The sequence below is a fragment of the Parasteatoda tepidariorum genome, chromosome 8 (genome assembly GCF_043381705.1).
Source record: "Parasteatoda tepidariorum isolate YZ-2023 chromosome 8, CAS_Ptep_4.0, whole genome shotgun sequence".
Lineage (NCBI taxonomy): Eukaryota > Metazoa > Arthropoda > Arachnida > Araneae > Theridiidae > Parasteatoda > Parasteatoda tepidariorum.
The window spans coordinates 49,248,183-49,272,504 of NC_092211.1; the positions used below are offsets into that span (position 1 = coordinate 49,248,183).

Sequence of the window (24,322 nt, forward strand, 5' to 3'; positions counted from 1 at the left end):
ATAACATCATTAGGATTTTTGACAGGCGATAAATTTAATAAATCACTCAAATGAGCGTTGATTAACATGTTTTTGTTCCCAAATCTATCCTTTAATAAATCTAGGGCTTTATCGTAATTCTCATCAGAAATTGCAAATCCGTTAATGCATGCAAGAGCATTTCCACATAAATACGATTTCAAATAATTAAATTTATCAACTTTGCTTAATTTTACATTATTATGAATACAACTTTCAAATAAATTGTAAAAATCTAACCATCCCGCATATTTATTTATATTTAATTTAGGTAGATTTATGTTCATGCATTCAGAATTATTTGAATCATTTGTTTCAGAGGTATTTGAAACTGTATCAGCTGGGATAGAATTCATTTTCTTTATTTTTAAAGAAAGTTTAGTCTTCCAAAAAATTATTTTTTCTTGGATTTCTTCAGAAGTTTCAACATCTTCAGAAATTGTGTCTTCAGACAAAAGATCTACAATTTCATCATTCAAAAAATTCAATTTGAACTTTAATTTCATTTAATTTGCTAATTTTAAAATTCAACACTTTAGATAAAGTCAGATTTAAACGTTTTTATTCAGAAAATTTGATGTATTGTGAATTAATTTTTAATTATTGTTTAATTATTTGATAGGTAAATTTCATCGAAATTTAAGTGGGGAGAATGGTAAAACCTCCCTACTGAGAGGGCGCTGTGAGCGCATCAACAAGCAGTGAACATGTAGACACGGAAGTGTTAAGTTGTATTAATTCTTTTTTCGTTATTAAATATTTGTTTCGTTATATTTGATTTGATTTCGCCGATGAATTATTTTGAACTATTGATATAAAACCACTGAACCTACCTTGATATTGATTTGAACACGGAACAGTTACAAAAGGATTTGTAATGAATCTATTAGCAAATTTATAACTGGCTATAACAGTTTCAAAACTTTAATTTTATGCACAAAACTACACCTTGACAATACACAATTAAATCAATATTAGGTAAACATTCAACACGCAATAATTTTTTAGAAACGTGAATATTTCTTCAATTCTAAAATCAACCAATTCTACAAAAATCAAATTTTACATTCCTTTAATCAATTAAGAAATAAAAATTGCCCATTTTTGCAGTTTGTTACCTATCCACTTTCTGAAAATAGATCATACATACTCAATAACTTAACTTCATGCCATAAATGAAAAAAAAAAGCCATTTAATTGCCTTTACCAAGTTCATTATTAAAAAAAGTAAATTGCTAGAAATTTGTGCTTGATATAAAGTTGAGAGTAGGCTTAAAAGTAAAATTTTTTTTTTTAAACATATACTAAAATGCCAGCATAAAAAAAAATCCAATAGATCTTATGAAATATAAATTTCATATCAACTGTCCATAATATACTTAATATATCACATTTAGGGAATTTCATTGTTCTCAAAATACAAGAACTTTATTACACTAACTTTAAATGGTCTGCAAAATTTCTATCTAAATAAAAATAAACTGAAATTTTAAAAAATAATAAATGAAAGCTTTGTACTAATAGCAATTCATTTTGTATTGGTAATACTTATCTAAAATTAATTAATTTTAATTAATTGCTAATACTTATTTATCAGTGTAAAAATTCTAATTCAATGGGAAATTTTCTTTTAGAAAAGTTACTTAATTTTACTGATTATTCTAAAATGTACGGAAACGATGACACTTTTTAGACCAGGAAAAATGGCAAAAATCCAGTAGTCTATTGGTAAATTCAGGAGACTTGACAGTGAAGCAGATATGCGTCGTAAGTCAATAAAAATAAACAACACAACTTTTTATGTAACAATTTATTTGTGATATTTTAATTTATAAATAATATAATACACCATTGAATCTAATTCAACCTCCAGATTCAGAAGGAAAGGATGAGTAAAATAAAAAATTATGATAAGGTCAACATAAGTATTGAATAATTCATGTGAATGATATAATAAATAGCATTTATAAAACTAAAATCAATACTTAGGTTTACTGGGATTGCATGGAGCGAACATGCTTCCAAACAATTAACAATTTATATCACACAACACAGCTCTAAGAGCAGAAATCATGATGATTGAAAGGAAAGATATTACTAAATTTTAAAATGCTGGGACATGTGGACAAACATAAATTGACGTGCAACATTAAGTCTAAATAGCAAGATATATTCATTCTAAATTACATAAATAGATATATAATACAGTTTAATCCTCCTCATCCTCATTTTCTTCATCATCCTCATTTTCTTCATCATCCTCATTTTCATCATCATCCTCATTTTCATCCTCATTTTCATCATCATCTTCTTCGTCATCATTTACATTGGGAATTTGTTTGTAAGAAGCATAAGGATTATCTAACTCGTATTCGTCTAAAAGTTTTTTCACTTCTTTGTACAGTATTTGTGCAGCTTTGGCTTCATCACTTCCTTTCGGATTGAACCACTCACAGTTTTGCAAAACAAGATAAATATCACGCACAAAGTCTTCATTATTTTTGTACTCCATGTAGTTAAGCTTTGATCGTATTGTTCCGAAGTCCATAGGCCTTTTTATTATTAGATGGTAATCTGGAGCCTGTTAAAAAATAATTCATAAGAAATAATTCATAATACAAAATATATAAAATAATTCATAAGAGAAAATAAATAAAACAACTCTTTTTGTAGCACTTGTAGTACAAATCATCAATGAACACTCTTATTTTAAAAGAAAAAAATCCTGTTAAGTTTAGTATTGATAAACACACAACAAATCTTCAACAAGCAACCTTTACCTCCCTTCAAACATTTAATAACAAATTACTAATAAGTATATGCTAAAAAAAGATTTGTAGGTGTACCATTTTAAATATATTCAACTTTCTACCACTGTATCTCGATATGAAATTAATTTATGGGATGCCAAATCTGATCCAATCTACATTAATATATATTAATGAACCATTTAAAAACTATGCAATAAAGTAGCCTCGTAACTACAAACTTTAAAATCTAATATTGATTATTACATAGATGTCAAGAAAAATATTTATTCTCTAAAAAAAACATATACTCTCTGTTTAAAATGTATTATATGTAATTCCATTTTATAACTAAATTATTCATTACGTTCCTAGGGTTTCCATGTCAAATTATGTTAAGCCAAATAAATTTAAAGATAAAAATAAAAACTGATCAATAGCATATTTTCAATATTTTTTTTAACACTTCCTACCACCAGTATTAAAGAAACAAAGAAAATATATGTTAAAACTATAAATTATTTTTTTATATTATAAAACAATGCAATTTTTACAACTTTTAAATTAGAAATTGTAAGTTTTTAATAATTATTTGACTTTTTTCGAAAAAAGATTTTTGTTTTCTTAATATAGCTGGCAGAATTTGAAAGTAACGAAATAAACAAGCATTTAAATCTTGTAATTACCTATTTTACATGCTTGACTAAAATAAAGTTTCCCAATTTGTTTGTGTGACAACTTATTTTAAATGAACTTAAATTAAAAATTGTTAGAACATTACAAATATTTGGTTGACAGAATAGTCAGGGGGAGGGGGCGAAGGTACGAGAACAAAATCACTTTTAAGTGCATTTATTTATTTCGCAAATCTTCATATCCTTAATTTTTATAAAATTTTCAATTTTTAAATTCTGATAGATTTTATTATTAACTATTTACCTTTAATTTTTTTTAATACATCAATTGTTGTACTAAGATAAACATGTTAACTTATGCAAAAATTATCACATCTCATAATTTTCTTTTCTTCTTTTTAACACAATAGTAATACCCCACATAAAACAATTCATAACAGAAATGCAATGAATCCTAGAAACAGCATTGAGCAAATAGTTAAGAAAGATGAGACATTTTTTTAAAGAATATTTTATCACATATGTTAATAAAAAAATTAACATTTCAAAACTTATAGTAAAAAAAAAGAATAGCTTACTACTAAACAGGCATTAAAGTCAGGGTCTGATTGTTCAGCTAATTTTAAATATTTATACCAGGGTTGGCAAGTTTCTTCCACAGTGGAAAAAACCTTGGGGGGAAAAAAGCCCCTGAAGAAATAGGTTTCTACTAACTCAAAAAGAAATAATTTTTCAAAAAGAAGTAAAATAGTTAAACACACTTTTTAAACATCTTATAATTGCAGTCTAGATTAAAAAATATTGCTATCTAAGCTTTTTAATATTTCGACTTTAATTATTTTCAATAAATTATAATATATCCTAAATACGAGAGTTTTAGACCAACGCAATGTGCCAAAGACATGCAGAGAAGTTGACACATGTGTTGATATAGGTAGCAGCCTTCCTGTGACTCACATATTAACACATTTAATTAATCTCCCTCTCAAAGTCTGAAAATATTGCTCCCTTTTAAAATTTTTCAACTGAAAGCTGAAAACTTTAGGAATGCAACATTTTATAAGACAAAATTTACACACCAGTCTTAAATATTTGGCTGCCAATGAAGAGTGGAAATTTCCCATAATTTGATACAGAAGCAATTTACAATAAGCTCCGAATTATTAAATTTAGGAAATATATTAATTTTATTTAATATTCAAGGAGTTAATAACCAATTGATACAAATTATAGAAAATTAGATGAAAAATATATAATGTTATTTGTGAAATTTGATTTAGGTTTAGAAAAACGTACTCTTTAGTCAAGGTGAAGGCTAAATTGTTTCAAATATAATGCAATTTGATAGCACACAAAAAATTATAAAAAATAGATATAGCAATATGTGTTTAATCTAATTGCAACTGTAGATTAATTAAGCAGAAATCAGGAATTAACACGTTGAATGCCATGGGGGTCACCAGGGACCGGCACTGAGTTTGTTCATAGAGCCAAATTTGTTCACCGGGAAAGCCAAGATTATTAGAAACACATAACTCGAGTACATTTTTAATGTTTTTAACTTTTTAATATTACTATCATTACTTACTAAAATGGTTTGAAGTAATGCAATACATACTGAGAAAATCAGTTTTGCTAGATGGACAAGCCATGTAAAATTAATGTGGCATTCAATGTGTTAAACAAATATTGCCATTTAAGAATAATAAATATGACAATTACATTGTTTAGGAATAGTGAGAAATTAAAATCATGTAAATATTACTACAAAGCTGAATTGCTTTGAAAATAGTTTCAAAAAGAAACACTGATTTTTATTATTCTCAAGTTATCATTTTAAAACAAACTATTCTTCATTTTCTTCTTACATTTTAATTTTTTTTAAAAATAGTATCTCATACAACACTATCATAAAAAGATTTCTTATAACTGATATGCTGCAGCAATAGCATATCTGTAACCAATACAAAAATTTTAGTATTCATACACCTGTAAGCAAAATAACCCCAATGGTAAAGTAAACTTTATAAACTATAACAATCTTAATTTCCTACAAACAATTTATTAATAAACAATGACAAGATATCTAAGCAAATGCAAAACTCATTAATAAAATGAGAGGCTCAATACAATTAGGCTTGTTCAAATTTTTATTTATTTTAAATTTATTTTCACTGTCAATCCTGCAGCTACTTTGATTGGTGTACGGGATGAAAAAGTAACATCAGTTATCTTTTGTGAAGAAAACCTTACTGCCTTTTTTTCTCATTTAGTTCCTTCAAAACAAATTTGTGAAACCAACCAAGTAAAACTGAATTAAACATGTTACACTCGAGAACAGAAGATCTATGAAGTCCTTTGTGCAAGTACATGAACTATACAGTATAAGAGTTTTGCATTTAAGCTTCTTATATGCAATAATAAAAAGAAAGGGAATGTTAAAGTGCATTATAATAAATTGCGTTTAAAAATATACTTTTTCTTTACAAATCAGAACTTTACACTCAAACAGAACTAATTCATTTTTTTCCACTTTCACATCTTTATAAAGTCTGCATAAAAATAATTTAATCCAAACAGAGAAACATGAGCTCCATAAAAAGATCCAAAACACTGCTATTTACTTTACCATGAAAAGCTATTGAAATAATTTATCGGACTTAATGTGAGTTAAACTTACATCTTTCTTGCTAACAGGGACCATGAATGGCCAACTTGAAGGATGGCGCATCAATTCTGCCAGCAAATCAATACATGCTTTGTAATCCAGCATGCCGTCTCCATTTCCAGTTTTAGATCTCCGCCGAGCTGCATTTAGAGCCGAATCTGTGCCAATGTAACATAAGTTATACTGTTAGATATGTTGAAGTACAAACATTAAAAAAGGATGATGATGATTGATGGGCAACAGATTGGCAAGATGATAGAGATGAATTTGAACAGGCTTGCAATTCATGTGAACAAAAGACGAGCAGAAGCTAATGATCTCCATTAAAGAAATATTAGTTCTCCATGATTTTAGAAGGAAAAAAAAAAAAACGTCAGAGGGGGAAAATAAAATAGCCACATGAAAATTAGTTTTATCTATTTATTAAAAAAATTATAATTATTGATGTTTCATAACCACACACAAGCAACCTTCAAACATGCAAAATCAAAAAAATTCCCCAGGCAAATAAAAGCATTCTAAAGAAACATTGAGACTAATCTATACTAAGCACATAAGGATGGGATAGATGAAAAGCAGGAAATTACTAACACATTTTCTCATCAAATTATGAACAATACACACATCTCATTATTTCATGTACAAAACATTACCAAATACAAAAGCAAAATTTTAAAAAGTAAAATAATTAAATGTAGAACATTTAATAGTATGCATTAGAAAGTTGTAGGAACATTTCATCAAAACTACTTTTAATCACGTAAAAATAATGCTTTGCACTGTCAAATCAGAGGCTTGTTTCTGAACTAAAATAGTAGTATAGCAGTTAGTAAAAAAAACTTTTCATAAGAAATATGATAACTTCTCTTAACACTTATGATTATTAAAATAAAGTTTAAAATAAAACTTTCAGTCAAAAATGAATTATTAAATTAAAAAATGAACTATTAAATTAAAAAATATTTAATTCAAGCTAAATAATAAGATCAAGTTAGCAGTAAGCTGATTTTTCATTTTCTTCAAAAGAAAAACATGAGGGGAAAGAAATTATACTAAAATATAATAGGAAGGTTTTAAAGTTTAAGCTTTCACGTTCTCAGTGCATTTATTTATCAGATGCCAAAATCTTTGTAAAATAAATTAGCAGGAAAATTTTACAGATTCATTTACATACCGTTAATTTAAAATGATAACACTTGCCATAAAACTTAGGATATATAAAATATTAAATTTAAAGGAATGTTATTTGATATAATATATATAGCATTGAAACTTGAAAGTTTCTTGAACAGTTTCTTCATACAGTAAAGAAACTAATGCAGAAATACTTGTTTTTTACAAGCATAATCAAATTTTAAATGAATCATCAGCTTTAGTTGTTAACAAATATGCAAATATAAATTAATTTAAACCAAAAATCACTTTGAAAAACTTCACGATTTAAATCTAAATTTGATTTAAGTAAATATAAGTCTCATTTCTATTAATAATAATATTAAACACAAAAAAAAAAAAAAATTAAATTTATGAGTTATAAAATTCTTCCATACTGCGAAAAAAAAAATTATATGTTCACAAAAACAATTAAGGATAACTTTTAAATGTAATGATAAAATAATTCACTATTTTTTCATATCTTCACTGATAGATTAAATTTTTTAATTTGTAATTTGATATATTACATTATTTTGGTAGTTAATTAGCATTAAAAGTTATCCAAATTTACCACCTAACAAAATGATACAACATAAGTTAAATTTATAGGCCACTTTAGTCATAAATATTTATTATTTGAATTTTCACTTCTGAAAAAGTTAAAAGCAATATACTATGAAAAACATACCAATAGCTAGTTTAAGTATAAGATTATTTAATCTCAACTCACCTCTATAAACTTTTCTAAAGGGATTTTCATTTTCGTCAGCATTTTCAGTACGAGACCTTCGCTCTGGAAAAATTAAAATGTTAACTTTCAATATAGAATTGCAATCATTTTCGCATTAAAAGTATATATAAAAACTTAGCTATAGCAGCAAAGTCAAAATTAATTTTATGATTGTCATTTATCAATCAAACCTACAGCGGATTAAGAAATAAATGCAGAAAAGGACAGTTGATTTTTTTTCTCTTTGGATGATAATGCAGCTATGCATTAAAAATATCAAATAATTTCATCAGCTCCGCATTGAAATACTACATAAACTCTACAGAATTAAAAATATCCAAACTGTTTTAAAAGAAAATGAAAACTCGGTATTGATGCAACTTTAGATGACGTATCTCAGCTCCAGGTTAAAATCTCGTCTATAGAAAGTCATACAAACCCCCGAGAAAAATACACCACGGTAAATAAAATGGAAAGAATTTAATGTTCCGTATGTGGCATGGTACCATTTGATATACAGCCCAGAACAGGTCTGTGGCAAAGGGGCTGGGGACCACTGCTTTAAGATATACAAGCTTTTGTTAAGTAATTAATCTTAACTGTCTAAAAATTATGTTAATCAAGAAAAAAAATTGTTGTGTTTTAGTTAAAGAAGGTACATTTCTAAAATAAATAATATATGTTTTCATAATAAGTCCATGTTAAAAAAAATAACATTGGTAATAAATTTATTTCAGCTGTATCGAAAGTGAAATGACAAATATCAAAATCTTAATTTATACAAAAATTTCACATTCAAATATCATACCTGCCAGGGGAAAAAATAGGAACACGTCACGTGGTCGCGACATTAAAGTTTACTTCTTGACACTAAATGTTTGTATAATTGTAACTGTATAAGATTTAATGTAACAATTATTATTGATTATAATACATATCAACTGACAAGATTTCTGATTATTATTCTAATTAAACAGAAATGATAGCTAATTTTAGTAATTTAAAACATATTTAAAAACAAAATATTTTATTATTATTCTAACATATGTGACAATAAACACATGTAAAAAAATAATCAATTATTCTTGTTAAGTGCTACAGTTGTGGCAGATTTGGCTGATTTTAAAAACTTTTCATCAAACACTTGTCTATAACAAGGCTGAATCATTTGGGACTTGGCAAACAAAATTGCCTGCAAAGTAGACGCATTCATGCTACCCCTAAACTCAGTCAAAAAGTCTTTCACAGGCTGCATTACTGTGACGAAATGTTAAAATTCCTAACATCACCCGTGACAATAGTTCGCTTCTAATTGATTGTAGATCAATAGTGGACGGCACAAAATCAGAAATGTTTGCCGACTTTTTCATATTTGTATATGCGGTAGCATTTGGCTGTTTTCCCGTGTGAAATGATATCACACTTTCCGCCATGTGCTATACTAATGTCTGTATTGCAAGCAATATATAACGCGTACGATGTCTCCTTTCTTGATTTTTTGATGAAATCAAATTCATCACTATAATTGTCGCGAAAACAATGACTTCGCAGAATTTTTGACATTTTTTCAGATTACCAGGTGGAAAAACATTCAAAGCTAAACTCAAATCGAAGAGATGCGTTACGAGTAAACATTCAACACCGGTACGGTTGCAAGTAAACGACAAGGAGTCAGGAAGCTAAAATTTCCTCTTGGTGTCTGTGAAGCAAACCGTACACACGTCATCAAATATACAAATGGAGCTAGAGGCGGAGCTAAGTGATAACGCGACTTGATTGGATTTCGCTAATCGGACATGGATCGCTTTATAGAGCAAAAGAAAAAATTACACTATGATGAAAAATTGGAACAATTTGACCCAAAATCGGAACCATTCCGATAAAATCTGTACACTTGGCAGCTATGAAATATAATTCAAAAATATTTCAAACATAACATTTCTCAAAAATTATTAAACCCAAAGTTAAAAACAGGCAAGTAGCTGAGGAAAGCTAATTTCCTTCCATAATTAAAACTTTTGCTTTAGGAAAAGATCAGAAATAATGAAAAAGCTGGTAACACGAATCTAATAGAAAATTTTAGATTCCAATAGAAAACGTTTTTTTGGCATTAATATACGAAAAAAAAAAAACAATCAAAAAATTTCAATTATTTATAAAACTACACAATAACAAACAATTTACATACCTCTATTTGACCTTTTAGTGGGGGGTTCAAATTCCTCTTCAAAGGAATCTTCATATTTTCGTTTCGTACCTGATAATAAATAATAATTTTTTACTTCACTTATTTATATATATATATATATATCATTAGAAATTCATGCACTCTTAAACTATACTGTACCTTTTGAAATGGGTTTATTTTTTAATGGATTGCTTCCCTTTTTATTGTCTGAAGTTAGAGAGGAAGACCTTGTACCATATGATCCACTGGCGGCTATAAAAAATGCATACATAAACATTAAATTTTGAAAAACTTATAGCTAATAAATGTTACAATAAAATAGTTTAGGTAGCTGGGATGCACAACCAATGGCGAGAAGTCTAAAGTGACCCACGTAGCCCTGGCACTTAAACTGCCTTTTACCTATTATATGATTAATGTGAATTACCATTAATGTGATACTAAGAAAAAAAAAGGTTAAAAGACTTCTTTTCAGGAATGAATTAATAAAATATATGAATTTGAATTTGTTTTTAAGCATATAATAAAAATTTTGAAAGCATACTTGTTAAGATATGATACAGATATGTAAAATATTTTTTTTTTTTAAATTACACCTGAACAAAATATTCAGGGATGTGATTGACAAAAACACAAAAAAGAGGAAGTTTATAACTGTAACATTAAACGTGCAAAAGAAAAAATGATATGAATTCAATAGCCAATCTGATAATGATTACATTATCTATTCAAATAAATATATATAAATGGTAATTATGCTCTTAAATAAAATCTTGATTAAAATATTTTTTTTTAATAATTTAGATAACTTTGATTAATTATGCATTAGCATGATTTTATGTATCACATCATTTTAAAAAACATTTCTTTAATGGATGGACCTTTATGGACTTTCTCATCAGTTCTTTGGTTTTTCGATGGTCTCTTATTAACACGACTGATCTGTAGACTGCGTTTTGCAGACTTTTGATCATCAGTGTTGATAAGACAAGAAAGTTCATTTCTCACACAATTTTTAGAGGCCTTAGATTAAGAATCGCGATGCTGGATTTCAAAATCGTGTGAATAAGAATCGCGATGCCGGATTTTAAAATAGCGATGTTGGATTTCAAGATTGCGTGAATAAGAATCACGATGTTCGATTTTAAAGTAGGGTGAATAAGAATCGTGATGTTGGATTTTAAAATCGCTTGAATAAGAATCGCGATGTTCGATTTTAAAATAGGGTGAATAAGAATCGCGATGTTGGATTTTAAAATCGCTTGAATAAGAATCGCGATGTTGGATTTTAAAATCGCGTGAATAAGAACCACAATGTTTGATTTTAAAATCGCGTGAATAAGAATCGCGATGTTCAACTTTAAAATAGCGTGAATAAGAGTCACGATATTGAATTTTAAAATCACGTGAATAAGAATCACGATATTGGATTTTAAAAGCACAAAAATACAAATCGCGGTATTGAATTTTTAAATCACGTAAATAAGAATCACGATGCATAATTTTTAGAGTCCGTGAATACTTATCGCCACGAGTAATGTTTAAACCGCGTATAAATACGAAAATCGATTTTTGATATTACAACCACAAATTTCAAATTTTTATAAGGGTCCGTTGGACAAATTTTAAACTTTAACTTGAAAAATGAAAAAAAAAAATTTTTTTCTTGATTTTTTCATATATTTTATTGTAAACATCAACTTTAGATGTTTAATTTCACCTCATAGTTAATAGTCGGAATAATCACAACTATACATATAAAACGTTTAAGTCTAGAGGGGAACTTGTTACTTTTGTATTTTTGCCGATAACCTCCGGGCTGTTGCCAAAATAGTACTATGTTTTTTTCCTGTTTTTAAATAAATGCCACGGAGGGGCTTCGCCGGGCCTCTCGGCCAGTGCGTGTGGCAGGTACTCCCTGTCCACCTCCGGCAGTGCGGGAAACTGTCACGACGACAAGATGAAAATGTTTCCCGCATACCCATATTTAGGGGGGGCGGGAACCTAATTTACCTTACAACCGCGTGATAACGAATCGCAATATTGAAATTTAAAAATATATATGAATACGAATCGCGACATTAGATTTTAAACTAGCGGGAATATGAATCGTGATATTGGGTTTTAAAAACATTTAAATACAAATAGCGATATTGGGTTTTAAAAACGCTTAAATACAAATCGCGATATTGAATTTTTAAATTGCGTGAATGGGAATTGCGAGTAATGATTTTTAAATCAAAACGAATCTCAACAAGTAACTTTTAAATCAGTTAAATACGAAAATCGATGATTTACATAAAAATCATCTAAATAAAAATCGCAATTTTAGCAGATTCTGGCCCAGTTCCTAATATTTAAAATTCGGCAAATCAGCCAATCAAAAGAAATCAAATATCAGCGGCCGAAACGAAACTGCTTAGGACTTTTTTTCTTTTTTCCAATCTACAGCGGAAATCGCGGTTGTCAAGGCAACGGCGTACATGCCGAAATTCTACCCATTTTCTTCTGAAGATCATTTTCTCAGGAGGCTACTGCAGGGAGGGGGGAGTTCGTCGCAAGTCCGACTATATCGTTCGTTCGACTCCTCAAAAGTTTTAAAAACATGGTCGGAAATTTTAAAAAGTCTTTCATCCCTGAAAAGATAAGAGAGTAGTGGAGGAGACGGCATTGTTTTACCAAGGTCAACCACTTTTACCCCAGCCAGCAGATTGACATGTGAAGAAAGGTTTATTGGGGGCTTCAATACTTTCGCTCCGCAGAAAAAAAAAATTTCCAACAAAATATCATTTACTGCATAAAAATTTCTTCCGCACGGAAATTTATGAAAAAAGAGCGGAAGATATGGAAAAATCTGAAAAAAGCGGAAATCAGCGGATCCGCGGAAGAATCACATCCCTGAATATTAAGTTGTTTAAATTAGGTATACAGTTACAGCCAGATTTAGATAAAAATGAAAAAACTTTCTGCTAACATAAAATAAAAAAAAACTTTCTGCAAGCAATTGAGTAAATCTTTTCATTTGTTTCAACCCTTTCATTGTCACCTCATTTTGGTGAAATTAGTTTGAAAATCAGACTCCATTAAAAATATTTTAAAATTTTATAAAACTCTATTTAGATTCATACGTAATGAGTATCAGGAATGAGATCGTAATAAATCTAAAAAAAAAAGCTGAATTTAGAAATCCAAAAATTTTAAAAGTCAAAACACTTTTTGAATAAGTGAAAAAAATACTTGAAATTTGAGCAAGGAAAAAAAAAAGTAAGAGGCATTTATCCACAGAATGTTATCAACATTTTAATAAAAGTTTTGATGCAAGATTTTATTTATTCATTTAAATTTTGCACACATGAATCTCAATGTAAATTTTAAGTTACATGGATACAAATTGATACTTAATTTTAAAATCTCAAAGCGAAATTTTTAAACCGTGTGAATACGAATTTCTCTGTTTTTAAAACCTATCTGATGTATAATTTCTAACTCTAACACGAATCATAGTCGTGAATTTTTAATCTTGTGTATACAACATGCAACATTTCAAACAAAATCAGGAAAACACATAACACTACGACCGGCTTTCGAATCCCTGTACATGAAATGCAACTTTTGAGATAAAATCATAAAAACACATAACACAATGCACGATCTTAAATCATGTAAGTATAAATCGCGATGCGTGTTACAAAGCGTGTTACATATAGTGTTACAAAGTTTACAAATGGAAATGGGGAAGATAAACTTCCTTTGAAAAGGCAGAATTCTCTTCCAATAAATTGAAAAAACTCACCCCTTATACAGGGATGAGATTGGCCAAAAGGCAAAAAAGCTGAATTTCCAAGAGAGTAGATTTTACGATTGTGCAATGCGCAAACGTTAAGTTTGAGCAGTGGTACCTCGAGATCAAGTGCCCCAACATACATATTTGAGATAAGAGCTGTCGAACGAGCGAATTTTTGTTTTGAGATACGAGGAACGGCCATGAAAGTCCTTCTCGTCCTGCTCACCCACCGCACCTTGAAGATGACAGCCTCATAAAGTTCAAGTTTATAAAGGTTCTCTATCTACCACCTAACACCATTCCTATCCTGCAGCCCATGGATCAGCAGGTGATTTCAAATTTTAAAAAGCTGTATACTAAGCACCTGTTACGGCGCTGCTTTGAGGTGACAGAGAACACAAACCTCACCCTTCGAGAGTACTGAAAGGATCACATTAACATTGTAATATGCCTCAGAATTATTGATCAGGCCTGGCTGAGTGTTACAACGAGGACCTTAACCTCTGCATGGAAGAAGCTGTGGCCTGAGTGAGTCTGTAGGATAGCTGAGACTGTAGCTTCGAAGGATTCGAACCCACGGGAGTGCCAGTGGAGGAGATTATGCTTCTGTGAAAATTCGTGGACCTGGTGATGGGTGAGAGAGACGTGAACAAGCTCGCCGAGGAGCACTCTCAGGAACTAACGTCTGAGGAATCACAAGAGTTACAATCGCAGCAGCATTCGGGGGTTCTGCAAGAAATTGGTTTCGAGGAAGAGCCAGAGGTGGAGGAGGTTATCTCTACAAGTGAGATAAAAGAGTTCTTGGGAATATGGGAGAGAATTTCACAGTTCGTGGAAAAGAAACACCCCGAAAAAGTTGCAACTGGTTGCACATCGGAGCTATTTAATGACACTTGCCTAATTCATTTCGGCAGCATTCTGAAAAGGAGGAAAAAACAAACCTCCTTGGACAGTTTTTTTTAATCCAGCTAAAAAGGCAAAGACCAGTGAAGAGAAAAGCAGTGACTAAAATTAAGCATACAGTAGCATTTAAGTTTTGTAAGTTGCATTTAAGTGACAAAATACAAATATGTATGCACACTTTATAAAACTTTTTTTTTTTTTTTTTTTGCTTTACATTCTCTTTTATTATGTTTTTATACAATTTTTGTCATTTATAAATACATTATTCTTATTCAAAAACACGTAACAAAAACAATTGGGAGTAGCATTTTTGGGGCTGGAACAGATTAATGACATTTCAATTAATTTCAATAGGGAAAATTGCTTTTAGATATGAGCAAATTGACAGCAAGGTTACGGAATGAATTAAACTCGTATCTCGAGGTATCACTGTACCTGATTACAGACTTATAATATTGCATTTCAATATTTATTAACTATATAATAATATCATAATAAGGCAGTGTTAACCTCATAATAATATTGCTCATTAAGATATGATACATAAAACATTAAGTTGTTTTAACTAGGTTTACAGCCTTATAAAGCATTTCATGCTTATGTTTATCTGGAAAAAAAAATTTTTTAAATATATAAAAACAAAATTAAACATACACTTACGGTGTTTCTGTGCTTTTTTAAGAGCTTCCTCTTTCTTAGTGCACTTAGGACACAACCATTCTCCACGAGGGATTCTTTTTAAATTTACACATTCTTGATGGTACATAAGAGGACACCTATCACAGCAAAGAAGTGTGCCAACATCTCCACATTTTTCACAGGATTCTTGCACAATAGCCTCATTCTCAGCCACACTTTCATCGGCTTCTTCTTCACTTTCTTCTTCCTCTTCACTAAAAACAAAGTTAAAAATAGTTAATAATTAAAACAAAAGTAATTCAATGGAAAATAAAATTTTAAAGGACTCAGGTAATAAATACCACTTTTTTTTAATTAATACAAATCGCTGAACAACAGAGTTTTATTTAACTGTAAGAAAATTTAATAACATCCCTATAAAAATATATGCACGAAGTTACAAAAGTCTTCCATATAGTTCAGGATGCATATCAAATTTTTAAACAAAAAATAAGCACCTTTTAAGTGCTTTTCAAGCACTAAAAAAAAATTTGTAAGCATTTTAAAAAAATATCATAATTCGGCAGGGATGGAAAGTTTGACAATTGAAGGTTTTATCTTGTTTTAACCGTCATGACAAAAATAAAAAATTTAAAAAAATTTTTAAAAAAAAAAACACCTTTTGGCTTTGTTTTTGACAATTGTCAAAAATTATGAAATTTTAAATCATGTAAAATGAATCACATTTTCATATGCTGCAGACTGACTATACATCAAAACAGAGTGGGATTGAATTGTGAAAATGTTGAATAGAACAATGTAAACTGTGTCTCTTTGCATAATTCGTAGCGAAAATCAACATGGTAAAGGAAATATCTCGTTTTGAAAAAGGAAAATTAAGCACTTTTTAAAAACATCCAATGAAAAAAGCACCTTTTCATACGTTACCTTTAAAAAACGAAAATCGATGATAATTAAAACAAAACCACTTTAAGCACTTTTTAAAAAAGCTACACACCCTTGTAGTTTACTGTTTAAGTAATAAAATAAGGAACCAAAAAGTAAAACAAAATTGTTAATGTTTGCCTTAGGATAAACAATTAACAAAAATTCAAAATTTTTATTTTATCTTTACTAAATTTAAATAAGTCTAATTGCAACAATTTAAAACCAAGCTAATTGGAAAACTCACACTATTAGGTAATTTATTTTCAAAACACTACAATTATCTCAACACAAAATAATAAAAAAGAGCCTATGTAGATTCTGCAATGCTCACAGTTAATTTAGAGTCTACTGTAATGTATAACTAAGATTTTAAGCGGTCATTGGACAAATAAGACATAATTCGTGTACATATATCCTACATAAAAAAATAAGTTTAAATAACTGTCTGATTTTACTCACACATCTTCATCATCATCTGATTGCTCTTCTTCACTATCACTTTCTACCTTCTTTAATTTTTTCTGTGGACTGGCAATTTTTTCAACTGGTTTACAAGCAAGGCAAAACCAATCACCTTCTGGAATAGCCTGAGTAAAAATAATTTTTTTAAATGTTAACTTGATATAAATAAAAATATACATTATAAAATTTAATTTGAGACTATAACTGAAATAATAATAATTGAAATGAGCATATTAAAAGAGAAAAAGGTAAATTAAAAAGTTTTCACAAACTAACATTCTTTAAATCTAATTGAAAATCATTAGCAGAGATTTAAACTTAGTCAAAGATTTTTTTTTTGCTCCAATTATTTATGCTCAGAGTTAAAAAAGAAAATTACCTATCAAACTGATCTATGGGAGAATTATTATTGAAACAAGCACTATATGAAGAAAAAAAGGTAAATCAAAAAGCTTTTACAAACAAAATATTATTTAAATTTAATTTAAAGCAAATAACAAATTTCAATTTTTGTCAACAATTCTTTTGTTTGAATTATTCATGCTCATAGCTATCAAAGAAGTTTACATATCAAAATATATGGGAGAACTATAATGAAATGTTCAGAAGAAATAATTCATTAATTCAATAAAAATAAAATAATTAAACTTTTATTTAAGTTAAAAACTAGATACATAATTTTTTAAAACCATACCTGCCAACCTCAGAAAATAGCAATTAGGACGACTGAAGATCAAAAATAGGATGATTTTGAGCACAACTTAAGTTTTCAAACTAGAATTAATTTATAACCTTTGATAAACTTTGTTTTATAATTTTAACCAAGACATTGAACAGAAAATATATTTTAAAATAAGTCCTTTCAATGAATTAAAACATTTCCACATAAGAGCCAAATTGCAAAATTAAGTTGTTGTTTTATAAATATAAAACACATTTAGCAAATTTGATGCAAGATGAAACGATACGACGCAAGGTAAAGCAAGATACGATGCTAGGTGAAACAAGATTGAAACGTAAATTATGTTACACTGACTCGATACAAGATTTCTCTCTGTTTGCTTATATCTTATAAAATGGTAGAACCTCACCGAAATTTCAACCAACAAATAGAACTGGTTAGACTCCTTACAAACACCTATTATGGCTATGTGAGTAAACCCGGTGCATTTCTTTTTCTACACTTGTTTCCTTGGCTACGTAAGCAGAATGATCCATTTCGGGCAGAAACGAGACATTCTTAGTTCATACACGGCAGCTTCAGCGACTCATTTTAATTATTCTCTATGAGACAAGAAAGGATGAAAAGGGGAGGGGTCCTATTTTCTATTAGTAAGGCAAATTTTTTTCACCACACCTTTCTTTATTCAAATTTTTTAATGTACTTTCTCTTACCTAAAATAATCAATATTGCATAAAAAATGCAAACAATTTTTGAAAGATATTTTTTTCCGACTAGAAGATCGTAAAACAAACCCAAAATTTAGAAGAAGCAGAAATTCCATGGAAATAGAAAGAGTTGGCAGGCATGTAAATACATAATGGAGAAAAAAAATGTACCTTTAAGGGAGGTTTCAAACAATATAAATGGTGACCTCTGTTACACCCATCACACAATAGCATGTTTTCACCATCGCCTCGTCGCCTGCAAATTCTACAGTGGGCTTTAAGAACAGATCGAGACCATGCTACACTCCTTTCAAGAGTGCCCAAGTGAACATAGAGTTGAGAAAGACTTTTACATTGCAATAAAGACTCCTGCCACCTTTCCAAAGGCGACTTTTTAATTGGTAAACCTAGAAAAATAGTGATTACTCAGTTATTTTTAAAAGAAAAGTTTAAAAAAAAGCTTGTCTGAAAAACTAAAGATTCAAATAAAAATGTAGATAAGGATCTCTATTAAGTGATAAAAACAAATTTTTATTCATTCATTAAGTTAATGGTTCGGTTGAAACATATATCTAATCACATTCAATTTAGTCTCAATTAGACTTACAAATTTTAAATTATAAGAACAGAAAGCTTGAGAGTCTAGAATAGACTAATAATTTTTTTCAAAAAAAAAAAATCAATAAATAAACACTCGCACAATAATCTTAAGGATATTATTCAATTAGATAAGATTACTAATAAAAAATCATTTTCAGCAAAAATATTATAAATTACATACTTTTTTTCTTTTGAGATTCAGTATCTTCAGATACTTTTTGCTTTGACTTTTTATCGTCACTATCCCCTATGGGAAAAGAAAACACAAAATATTTCAAACAGTAAGAAATAAATTTGCAAATCATAATTAAACCAACTTAACCTTTAATCTTAAAATTACAGCCTTAGTTACCACACAATTTTTTGCAATAAAAAATATGCTGATAAAAATCTTAAATCACTTTATACCATTAAATAAAAGGACATAAAATTTTAAATAAAAAGAAACAGCTTACCAAGTGGTGAATTTAAGTACTTTGCTTCAATGCCTTGTGAAAGCTGAAGTGTGGCTTGAGCAAGATCTTTAATAGCTTGTTCATATGGAATGGGTGAGGTAAAATTTTTTATGTCTAAAGATATCTCCTCTTTTACAGTCCTGAAAATTTTTCAAAAGTTCTAGCTAAGATGATTTCAGTAGATAATAATTACTAATAATAAAAACAATCATATTTTTTTTCTTTACGAAAAACAAATTAAAATACCTACTGATTTTAAATTCAGTTTCTAAAACACAAATTTTAGAACAAACAAAGAATAAAATATTTCCTATAAAGAAATGCTAATTTAACTATAATACACTGCCCATAAGTATTATTAATCGATATTGCTGTAAAGGAACTGCGTCACGAACAGACATTCCTTAACACATAAATTAGAAGGAAAGCTTTACGAATCATAGTTTGGGAAAAATAGGGATTGTTTTTCTCACAAAGAAAAGGGTAGTTCTTTCCATGGTAAACAAAGGGTAGACACTTTTCCTTCCATGGAATTAAGGAACACTTTTATTCATTTTTTATACAAAGGTGAAATGCTGCTGAATTGGTTAAGCAGTACGATAATACCTATCAATGAATTACAAACTAATACCAGTTAATATAAATAGTTCTCTTGCTGAAACATGTTGCGTTAAAAAAGTTCAGCATGATAGAATATATCATAACAAAATGATAAGAAAAGAATATTAGATAGAATAACATATATAATATAACTACTAGATATAATATGTTAGATAGAATAATTATATAATAATGGGAAAGTTAAATTGGACAAAAAAATTTTATATATCTACTAAATTTATTTACTTAAATATCATGCTGAGACACCTGGTACAAATGAATTACAGAATATTAAAAGAAATTTCAAACTTAATATAAAATTAAAACACAGAGCAAATTACAGAAGAAAAATTTTACTTACGCATCACAGTCTTTATCCTTGCTGGCTCTATCAATTTGAAGGTGAAGTGCTCCTTGTTCAATAGCAGTCCTCCAACTTTCTGGACTTTCAATCTAAATAGTTACATAAAAAAATTTCTTAACTAGGCAACTACAAATTGGGTGTTTCATGAAAGAAAAATTTTAATGGGAGTAGAATAGAAAGATGGATTATTTATAGTAAGACCTCGATTATCCGAGCTAATTGGGACCGCTAGTACCTCGGATATCGGAAACCTCGGTTAATAGAAACCATGTATAAAAAAATAAAAATCTTCCGTACTTGCGAATTTAACTACTTTTAAAGTAAAAAACAATAGAGTGTTTTTTAAATGATAAAAATAAACATATATGAACTTATGTTTCACAGCTAAAAAGATTTAAAAAGGAAATCAACTCTAGTAGTAAATTTTAAAAAGTAAAATGGAATTTTTTTTAATAATTTTAATATATTTTTTTTAATAATAATTTTTTTAATATTAATTAGTTAAATATCGAAAGACACATTTTCAAAAATAACACAAATCTCAAGAAAATATTGTATTTTTAAAATTTACATGATTAAACTTACAAGTCACATGACCACTGTTAACAAAGCATTCATGGATGTTGTCTTCTCAGGGTGTAATATTTCATGGAAGTTGAGTGCTTTTGTGGGGAATAAATGCCTGTAACACGGACAACGAACTAATATGTGTATAATTTCTTCCAAGCTCATTTTGGAGAGGAGAAAAAAAAATTAAGACTTCGTTATTGCCTCGGCTAACAGAAACCTCGGTTAATCGAAGCTCGGTTAATCGAGGTTCTACTGTACCACTTTAGGACAAATTCAGGTCTTATAATGAGTTGATATAGTTAAAAAACATAAAACCTTAAATTAAAATTCGAATATAAAATTCATGTCTGTGGAATAATCTTTTAATATATCATTTATATTTTTCAATGACTTTTTATTACATTTGGAAAAACTATTTTTTTTATCTTACAAAAAATATTCCGGTATTTTTATACATATCTTGAAAGTTAAATAAAAAAATGCTATATCTAGAATATACAGTAGAATGCCGATTATCCGGAATATTTTAACTTAGAGACAATTCTTCTTTAATTTAGAAGAATAAATAATACCCACTACATCTGAGGACCATATTTAATTTACAACCTTTTTTTTCTTTCTGATACATGTATTTTTGTATGTATGTATGATTGTAGTATGATACATGCCCCGTGGCAGAAACACGGCGACACAGCGACATTGTCGCAGAAAGGGACTGAGTTCTTGCAGAAAGATTTTCTAATTTGGGAAATAAAATTTTTGGGTTTGGCAAAAACAAAAGTTCCCAAAAAAGATTCTGCAGAAACAGAAACTGTTTTATAAAAAAATAATTTCGACAGAAACAGAAAATTTCTGCAGAAGCAATAATGGTTCCTCAAAATTATTTTCTTACAGAATTGTTTTTAAATAATTGTTTTTCTAGCGTACCGTGGAAGGGGAAAGCACTCGTGATCCTCCGTTAATCTCCCTAGTCCGTGTCCGACACAAACAGTAACTGGATATAAAAGGGGAGAAATTTTTTCCCCTTTATTAAGCTATTTTTGGGACATTTGCCAACTTCGGCCTTTATCGCTAGCGCAGTAATTTGCTTTTTGTGTTTTCTTGCGAGAATAGAGCGTTTTATATTTTTTGCACTTATGTGGAAAATTTCATGCCTAAAAAGATTTTTTCTTTTTTAAAAAAATAATGTCTAGTGAAAAGGTTATTTGTTGCTCTTGTGAAGCAACAATAATTATAAAAAAAAATTTGAACTTATTTTTCAAGGCCCATTTCGAAGAAGAAATAAGATGGAAAATGACAATATCTAGCGATGTCAGAAAGCGACAGGAAAAGAGGAAAGAAGCTTTCCACGCTACTAATATTGAAGAAAAAAAAAACGTTCTAGATTCAAACCAAATATTCTTACTAGTAGCGATGTTGATAGCAAGGATGAAACGGATGATAAAATGCCTATATCTTTTGAATTAAGCCGTCGATATAAAAAAAACACTTGCAATATAACGATAAATGAAATAAAGCCTAAGATATCTCCCTATCTACGATTTTTTGGCATGCGAATGAAAACCAGATTGGTGGAAAATATTTACTGGCGAAACACTTTCAAATAGGTTTCCATATGCTTGTGAAAAAAATCGCATCCAATGAGTATGGCTCTAATACCGATGTTTCAGCACTGATGAAGCCGATTTCGTTTCGAGATGTTGAATAGTCTTGAGCGTATTGAGTCGGAAACCGCGTCTGCGTACTTCGTGTGGAATCAATGCTATATATTTACACAATACAGTGAGACTTCTGTTACAAATCGCAAGCGCAGTGTATTTTTTTCTTTCTGAACTTAATCTGATCACGAAAAAAGTTTTATTTACCTTCTTTTTTTTTTTATAAAATTTTTTCAATAAGTCAGCACAAAATTAATCGAATCTAATTGTTTTCATATAGAAATAGATTGCTTTAATTTTTTTGCTTTTAGAATTCGGTTATAGTCAATATTATTTTATTATTTTGATTTTGATTACTCAACCTCAATATTAATTTTTTCACCTGATTTGTTTCTGTACCTGATACAATTATTATAATGAATCATTAAATCATACTGTTTTAAGCTGATACTTCAAATTCAATTATGTTGTTTTATAAATTTAATCTTTTTGTCCATTCTTAGCTATTTTTATAAGTTCTATCTTATTACAGGTTCTGGGTTATCTTTATTTATGCTCTAGTAAGCATTTTTGTCTGCAGATCTATACATTTACAATTTTTCTTTATTATCGAAGATTATGCACAGTTAAACTTATTAAGAAATTTAAACTTATATTATGACATGAAGAAAAAAAAATCTACATAGTTTTACTCTATGCATGTAGGCTTTTTTATAAACATGAAGTGCATCTATTATTATAAATTCATTACACATATATTTATAACGATAAAAATATCTTGCAGAAAGATATTGGTTCTAGTTAGGTTTGTCGCAGAAAGCCAGAAAAAATTCTGCCACAGGGGATACATGTACATACATGTATTTTTATACAGTTAATCCTACATAGTCCTTTAGCCCTCTTCAACTGAAAATTATCTTCCAAATATGCGAGCTTCATTTTGACCGTCTACAATTTTTGGATTGCGAAAGGAGTTTATAAATAAATAAGTGCTGAAGTTCTACAATTGAGAGATAGATAGTCGTCACTTATGGTTAATGATTAGTGATTACAGTGCTTAGAATCTTAAATCTTGGAATCAAAAAACAAACGAAACTATAGTTTCAGTTTCTGAACCAGTAGATCTTCTGGATGAAAAGATGCAAGGTTATACAGCAGAAGAAATAGAAGACTGGTGTTGAGACACTGAAAACGACACAGGATTTCAAATTTCAAATGAAGATGAAATAGTTGCTGAAATTTTGAATGAAAATCCACAGGCGAAGAGGAAGAAGTAGGTAATCAAGTTCAAGATAGTGGACCTTCTCATATAGAAGTATGCAATTCATTAGATATTGCGATGAATTGGCTAGAACGTCAAAATGATGCTGATCCGGTTCAGTTAATTTATTTGAAAGGAATAAGGGATACATGGCTGCTAAAAAAATAGCATCTTCTTTGAAACAAAAGTCTTTGCAGGATTTCTTTTGCAATGGAAAATAAAGAAAAGTATGGTAAAATCAGTAATTGACAAAAAAATTATTAGAAGCTAAAATATGAAAATTATTGCAAACTGAAAAAAAAAATTTTAAAAAAATAAAAAATATTTAAAAATTAAAAAAAAAAAACTTTTAAACAAGCTAGAGCTATTTTAGATAGTACTGCCAGTACTAAGCCTAGTAAAAGGGTGAAGGAAAGTGAGTGCAAAAATAATAATCATTTAAACTGGATTTTAAACAACTTTTCAATTATCCGAACCATGTTCAGTTCCGAGCAGTTCGGATAATCGGCGCTCTACTTATCTACTACAATTTTTACCTTTAAGTGAAAAAAATCTTAATGTTAATATTA

At 29.0% G+C, this 24,322-nt stretch overlaps 1 protein-coding gene across 7 annotated transcripts in view; it reads right to left on the minus strand.

Annotated features, from left to right (window-relative positions):
• Positions 1-1,813: 1,813 nt before the first annotated feature.
• Positions 1,814-24,322, minus strand: part of LOC107455132 (ATP-dependent chromatin assembly factor large subunit) — a 47,001-nt gene continuing 24,492 nt past the window's right edge. For 2 of the 7 annotated variants that reach the window (XM_016072594.3, XM_071183982.1), the window contains 11 exons: positions 20,262-20,353; positions 19,301-19,440; positions 19,027-19,092; positions 18,417-18,652; positions 16,854-16,981; positions 15,489-15,721; positions 10,301-10,393; positions 10,142-10,210; positions 7,954-8,016; positions 6,081-6,226; positions 1,814-2,599 (listed from right to left, as the gene is read on the minus strand). In XM_016072594.3, coding sequence (XP_015928080.1) covers positions 2,228-2,599; positions 6,081-6,226; positions 7,954-8,016; positions 10,142-10,210; positions 10,301-10,393; positions 15,489-15,721; positions 16,854-16,981; positions 18,417-18,652; positions 19,027-19,092; positions 19,301-19,440; positions 20,262-20,353 — 1,638 coding nt within the window. In that variant the 3' untranslated portion in view covers positions 1,814-2,227. Of the gene's footprint in view, positions 2,600-6,080; positions 6,227-7,953; positions 8,017-10,141; positions 10,211-10,300; positions 10,394-15,482; positions 15,722-16,853; positions 16,982-18,416; positions 18,653-19,026; positions 19,093-19,300; positions 19,441-20,261; positions 20,354-24,322 lie in introns of all 7 variants that reach the window. The other 5 variants (XM_016072592.3, XM_016072595.3, XM_016072596.3 and 2 more) reach the window with 3 other exon arrangements.